We start from the raw sequence: 6,680 nt of genomic DNA, 5'->3' as shown, positions 1-6,680 counted from the left end.
GGTAGGAGGGAGATATCAACGGCTGGAGGTAGTACGGGGGGCGCGGCAGGTTGTGCTGTGTGATCGTGTGTGTGTGTGTGTACATAAGTATGTAATGGTAGTGTAAAAGAACTGGTCTGTGAAGGTGCGAGTGTAAGTAAGGAAACAGAAACGACGGGGGAGACAGCTCCCCGATGGGAGGCAGGAAGTTCACATCATTGCGAGTTCACAACACCGCCCTGTACGGCAACCACCAAACCGGCACAGACACGCACAGGCAGGTAAATATGTTTTGATGTGCCATACAAAGAGAGTAAGTACCCGTGATGAGACAGGTCTTTTCCCTCCCCTGCCCCCCTCTCCCCTCCGTTCCCTCAGCACACGACACGAGCATGTATGTTTGCATGAGGTAGACAAACCCTAAAACCCCACAACGTACCTACGGTAAGCCCCACCGACAGGCTGTCTATGCTGTAGAAGGACGGAGCGGACCAGCGAATGACTGGAACCCCTGCACCGCCACCAACACCTCCACCACCGCCACCGCCACCCCCGGTTGCGCGGCTGCTGCCCTCGAAGGGGGGAAAGGAGGCGGAGGCGCCGCCAGCGGCCCAGCTCGGGGTGAATATGGGGGTGCCGTACCCGCCGCCCCAGCTGCCGCCGCCAGCGGCGGCGCCGCCGGTGACAGCGGTGCCAGCCCCTCGCGCAGCAGCGATGTTGCTGTCGTATTCCGAGGTAAGCTTGTTGATCAGGAAGCCACTGCCGTGGCTGTACGACAAGCCCAGGCCGCCCTTTGTCGTACTCATGAACATGATGGCCTGTGGCGCGGTGTGGGTGTAATTGTAATGGTGGCGGCAGTTCCCGCATCTTTCCCCTCTCCCTCCCCCGGCTACCTATCTGCCTAGGACCCCCCCTTTTCTAGCTGACAGCAGCTGTGGCCCCACATACACATACACAATACACATACACATACCGTAAGAGTGAAAAGCTTCTCTTCAATCCATACTTTAAAGAAGCCATCTTCATAAAAAAAACCGTACAATCTGTTGTACATGTCGTACATGTTGTACGGTCATGTACGTGAAACACATAGAAGAACACAACGACCCTAACCCTCCCCTTCCACCGGAGGGAGCCTTAGAGATGCTTTCCTAAACCCCCCCGGGGGAAAGAGAGCGGAGCTGGCGGACCTGCGGCTCTCTCTGCTGCTTAGGAGATGGGGGGGAGGAGACAGAGGCCCCCCTCTAGCGCCCCTCTCCCCCGTCCGCTTAGGGAGAGAGCTTAGGCGGTCTTTCAAGTGGGCCTGGACAACAGCCCCTCTGTGGCCAGTGTCGTCAGGCCTGGTGAGATACTTGTAACCTTACACACACACACACACACACACACACACACACACAGAGGCGCACACACCTGACACGCCTGTAGTGCCGACACGGGCAGCAGTCCCGCCGGCTGACCCAGGCGATCCTGTAATGGCGGTGGTGGCGGTGGTGAGAGAAAGAGAGAAAGAGAGAGAGAGACGAGGTGGCGGTGAAAATATGGATGGCGGCGAAAGTGTGCGGAGATATGTGCACCACGTCCTCAACCATTCATGAAAAGAAATGCGGCGTGGAGGCTACTCGGAACAACAATGCGAGTAACAGCACCAGCACGACAACAACAACAAGAAAAGAAGAACAACAACAACAGCAATAACAGCAGCGTCAACAACAACAACAACAACAAGGTTACAAGGTGGCTGCAAAAGTTCAGCACAAATGCCTGGGAGGTCATTCGTCTTTCCTCCTCCCCCAACCCCCCCCGCCCGGCCGCCTAGGTCCCCACCCCGTCTGTCCGTCCGTCCCGTCAACTCTGAAGCCCGGAAGGTGGGAAGGCCCAGCTTTCCTGGACAACAACAACAGAGCAGCAACAGCACTTTGGTGTGTACACGTGTGCTGTCAGTACATCGTGCTCGTCCACCTCTTCCGTACCTGCGGTAGTGACTGCGGTCCAAGTCGCACAAGCTGCCCCAGGGTGGTCACCGCATTGTCCACCTGGTTTCGGAGGAAGTCGGCCAGGTTCCCCTGGAGCCATGATTGGGCGGGGTGGTGGGGGGGGGGGCGGGTGGGAGTGGAAACACAAGGGGGGCCCCTCAAGGGTGGGAAGGGGTCGTATGCAAGAAGAAAAAGGCCCAAGGGGCCCTTGAAGGGAGGGAGAGTCCAATCGCGTCCGTGTATGCGTTCGTTAGGGACGGAAAAGAGGACCTAGCTGCTGCGTGCGGTTGCGGTTGGGGAGGAGCTGATGGGTGCTGGGAAAGAGGGGGGAGGAGAGGGGAGGAGTTTCCTCACAACCCCAACTGAATGGAGTGACCCGCGGGTCTCGCTCGGTTGGTCAGTCGAAATTCGCTATAGACAAAACAACCCTCCTCGGCTGTGGACATATACTGTGGACACCACTGCATCCCGGAAAACTGCTTGCGTCAGTTGTTTGATTGTGAACAAGGCAAACCGAGCGCGCGCCACAACACAAACATTTATTGGCTTTTTTTCGAGCGTGGGAAACTTGGAGTTGTGAGAACCAATTTACGTAATCGAGATACACCTTAGTGTATGAGATTAAATTAAAGCGTAGGACCTTAAAAAAAACGACCACCTGCCCGGTTGCTTACAAGCCACTTACATGCTGATGGCTGTGCGACTCTCTGGGCGCTTCTCCTGGACCAGGCTCCGCAGCTACGTCTCCCGCGGGGCCTTGAGGACTGACGCTCGTGAAGGAGGACATTTTCTTGGACCTCCGAGCTTTCCCTGTCTTGGCTTTTAGGGCCTTTGTTGTTAGGGCCGCACCCAAAACGTTTGTTACGTTAGCGCTAAAATAGTAGCTGCAGGCGACGCGATCCAAAGATGAAGCCGGCTCAAACACGTTTGCGTCCTCCGGAAAAACTGTTGGCAGCTGCTGGTTTGAAGCCTTTGAAGGCGACGTGCTCTCTTCCTCTTTTTCTATGCAGCTCTAGGAACGCTCTGCGCGCAGTGTGGAAGGCGGGCTGTTATGCGGTATGCAGGAAAGATATGTAGATGTGAAGAGGAACGAAGTGTGACAGGAATTCTGATGGGAGACGATGGGAGAGGGCCAAAAAACTCCTTTTGGAGTTTCCGACTCCATCCGCCCCACGACAGACTGCTGACGTTGATGTCGGCCCTCGTTCCGAAAGCAAAGCAAATTCCCAAGCTCACCTCCCGACAGAACAAGGACAAGGCTATACGCGTCATGGATCGTTACACTATTGCGACGAAAAAAATCACCTCCACAGCAGCTAAAGTAAAAGCAAGCAAACTAACAAGATTTGTGGCCATAGTCGCATAATAGAATGCCAATCTTGCATCCACCTGTGCATGTGGAGAGGATATAGGTGAATACATGCTGCAAACGTGACGGTTTATTAAATGCTCGTCATGTTGGCAAGAGCATTTCCGACTGCTTTTGCGGTGGCTGCATCTCGAAGGCGCCAGGCCACAGCTGCACTCCTCCTCGACAGCCGCCGCTCCCGCCGTGACCGCTACCTCTGTTGGACCCACCGCCACCTCCCCGGCGACCCAGATGATGTTTCCCTAGGACCCACCCCCGCGGCAGCCGTCCCGCCAATCAGCCACGCACTCGGCCCGCACCCCACCACGCACCGACCAGCCGGCGCGATGCAGCCGCCGCCGCCAGCGATAGGGGGTGACCCGCGGGTCGGCGACGGCGCGGCCAACGGCGGGGCGCCGGATGACGCCGCCGCCGCTGCCGCCGGCGTCCCCGGCGGCGCTGTCGTGTCGCCGGGTGCAAATCCTGTTCAGGATCTTGTAGATCCGGCATTCGATTCTCCATTGGTCAGTACGGGACAATACGAATTAGGATGCCGTACACTCGGGACAGTGGCCAAGTGCGTGTGGTGGATCTTGCATGAGCAGCATCCGTAGCAATAGCAGTAGCAGTAGTGCTTAGGAAAGCTGTGAGGCAAATCATTCCTAGCCGCTGCACGATTGAACTTTAGTTTCGTGTTAGTTAATGAAGATAGCCCGGGGTTAACGCTAAGAAGTCACGATTAGGCGTGTAGATAGATCGTATAGCCGGTGACGGACACTATAGCCCAGCAGCCAGCAGCCAGTGTACCAGAGCCCGACATCTGAGTGGTATATTCGTACCTGGTGCTGAGATCAACCCCCGGTGACCGCCCGAGTGTTATTGCACGTGCTTGCACCCACCATCGTTTGGTCCTTACCCGCCCAGGCAGGAAGGGCGCACACACCATGATGTTTCTGCCCCCCGCATCCGGGCCTGGAACTCTACTTTCCACTCACCACTTCCCGACACGGGCCCCCCCCCCAAAAAAACAAACAAACGCCATGTTGCACCTTTCGATGATTCCCCACCTGGTCCGGTGGTTGTCAGTTGTCAGTTGTCAGTTGGTTGTGTGATCGGTTATGCGGGTTTCCTTCCCCAGCTGGAGCGAACGGAGCAGACGGGTTTCGGCGCCACAGTGGGTTCTGGAGCGGGCGGCCTGGTGGCTGCGGGACTAGGCACATTGATCGGTGAGCTCAACACCTCCCCCCTCACACACACACTCACACTCACACCCCACACTGCCCCACGCACGCGCACTCTCTCGTGAGTCACCCCGTGACGAGAGGTTTGATGAAAGCAAGCGACGAAGAACTACCTGGCAGCGACCTAGACCATCAATTGTTGAAAAGTTAAATAGTAACATGCCATAACACAAAGCTTGCTTTTTTCGTGTCTCAATGATAAGGCATTGTTTATACCTTACAGACATTGTCTGTGTCCTCCGAGTCATACCCGCGTGGCGAATTCGCGCATCGCTGCCCGGCCAGGCCCTGCATGTGTAAACCTTCACCTCCTTGAAAAGGCTTTCTTCAAAGTCACTTCCGCTCCGCTCCGAAACATCATTCCGGAACGCTCTGGAACCCGTCCTTGCTTGCAGCTGCTCGCCTCAGACGGATTTCACGTCCTGTTTGTTGTTCGTTGGGGTCGTTGGCCGTTGGAACTTTCCTTGAGACAAGTGCCTTAACGTCTAAATACAGCTTTTTATCAACGTCTTCTGTGTTACGTACGCGTCTTACATTCTGGCTCTCTACAGCCCTGGAAAAAATGATTACACGCGCATCGTATCACTCGGTCCCCCCGGGGGATGGGGGGGAAGTGTTGCAGGGGGGGAGCGGTACGACCGGGGGGGGGGGGAGACCTCCTGCACGGCACACGGCTCAGTGTTAGTGGCGCTTCCATTCTTCTTTCCTTTGGTTTGCACATGTGCGGCTGAGTCGCACACTTATATATATAAGTCGTACCTGCACATCGCAGGCGGCCCGGCGGTCGGCCTTGTCGCCGGTGCCGCCGGCGCCCTGGCAGGTGCGGCGGTTGGCGGCACCGTGGTGGTTTCGGAGCAAATCGGCAGTGCGGCGGGGGATCGAGCGGTAGTGATGTTGGATGGAAGAGCTGGGGAGCCGTCGTACGGCAACATCGAAGCAGTGCGGCAGGCGGTGCCCGAGCAGTCCCGGCGGGCGGAGGAGCCCACCAGCGCCATCAGGGGGCCGACGTCTCCGTCGCCTCCGCCGCCACCTCCACCTCCACCGGCAGGCAGTCGGGAACCCTGACGAGGCTGGGGGAGTGCAGGACTGAAGGCGGGAGCACGCCAGGACCGCTTTCACCACCACTGCACTGCCCGCACTACCAATAGACCACCAGTGACGATGACGCCACCACCGGTGGCGGCGGCGGTGGTAGCGGCGGCGGCGGCAACGGCGGCGGCGATGGTGATGGCACCGGCGTATTCAACTAACGCAGCACAGCCCCACTCTTTTATTGCATGCTATGCCACCAGGGGGGATGTGTTTCTTTTGCATCTTGTTGGACTTGGAGTGTTCGAGTGCGTGAGACCAGTTGGATAGTACGCTAGCCAGCGGCTGCTGTGGTTCCTTGCTGTTGTTGTTAAAAGTGTTTTTTTTGCCAAAACCGCGTATTGAGCTGTTTTGCTTCTCGGAATGGTGTCACCACGCGTGTGTGTATGTCGTATACATGTTCTCGCCTTTCAAAAGGTTTGCGTATATGTGACACCGCATGGAAACACATTCCGTACGGCGTTACGACATTTACAAAGTGCATACATGTGAATTAACTTTTCCTGTGCTTAACCTTACTGACTGCGGTTGGCAGATCTGTTTAATTGCTTCATTGATACCGTACATAACTGGTAATAACCGCGTAATGTTTTCATCTTTTCTTCATTTTTTCATTTTTGTGGAAGCAGCTGGCAGCCAGGAGCCGGGAGCATTCAGAAACCGCAACAAGAACAACAAAGAACTTCCCGAGGGCGTGTCCATGGAATCCCTCATCGTGCATCTTTCCATTTGGCATCCATATGTGTGTCTGTGTGTGTGTGTGTCTGTGTGTGTGTTCCGAGTTCGACACTCCGAGTACGACACTTCATCTCCTCATCCTCTTGAGGTCCGCCTCTTGAAGACCAGCATGAAGTTGTTTGCGGGCATGTCGCGAACCGCCACTAGCTCCTGCATACGTCGAAAGACAGACAGACAGACAGGTAAACAAACGGACAAACAGATGGACAGACAGCGAGGGACGAACAACAATATGTTGCGCGACGTGGGGCAGCCACCGAAACTGCGCTGTCCAGAGTATCCCCTCCCTCCCTCCCTCCCTCCCTCCCTCNC

The 6,680-nt window shown here is 56.3% G+C and overlaps 2 protein-coding genes across 2 annotated transcripts in view; one reads left to right on the top strand and one right to left on the bottom strand.

Moving 5' to 3' along the window:
• Window positions 1–3,398: 3,398 nt before the first annotated feature.
• On the top strand, window positions 3,399–5,606 carry VOLCADRAFT_95697 (uncharacterized protein; the record flags this gene model as incomplete). Its single annotated transcript, XM_002954837.1, has 3 exons — window positions 3,399–3,824; window positions 4,439–4,526; window positions 5,314–5,606. 3 exons carry the CDS (start codon window positions 3,399–3,401, stop codon window positions 5,604–5,606), a joined length of 807 nt encoding a protein of 268 aa, XP_002954883.1.
• Window positions 5,607–6,511: 905 nt separating this feature from the next.
• Window positions 6,512–6,680, bottom strand: part of VOLCADRAFT_95696 (uncharacterized protein) — a gene marked incomplete at both ends in the record, with an annotated part of 2,683 nt that continues 2,514 nt past the window's right edge. Inside the window, one exon of the mRNA XM_002954784.1 lies at window positions 6,512–6,518. Coding sequence (XP_002954830.1) covers window positions 6,512–6,518 — 7 coding nt within the window. The remainder of the gene's footprint in view (window positions 6,519–6,680) is intronic.

Source organism: Volvox carteri (assembly GCF_000143455.1).
Source record: "Volvox carteri f. nagariensis unplaced genomic scaffold VOLCAscaffold_46, whole genome shotgun sequence".
NCBI lineage: Eukaryota > Viridiplantae > Chlorophyta > Chlorophyceae > Chlamydomonadales > Volvocaceae > Volvox > Volvox carteri.
The sequence above is the reverse complement of the archived record's forward strand: the minus strand, read 5'-3'. Positions and strand labels throughout refer to the sequence as shown.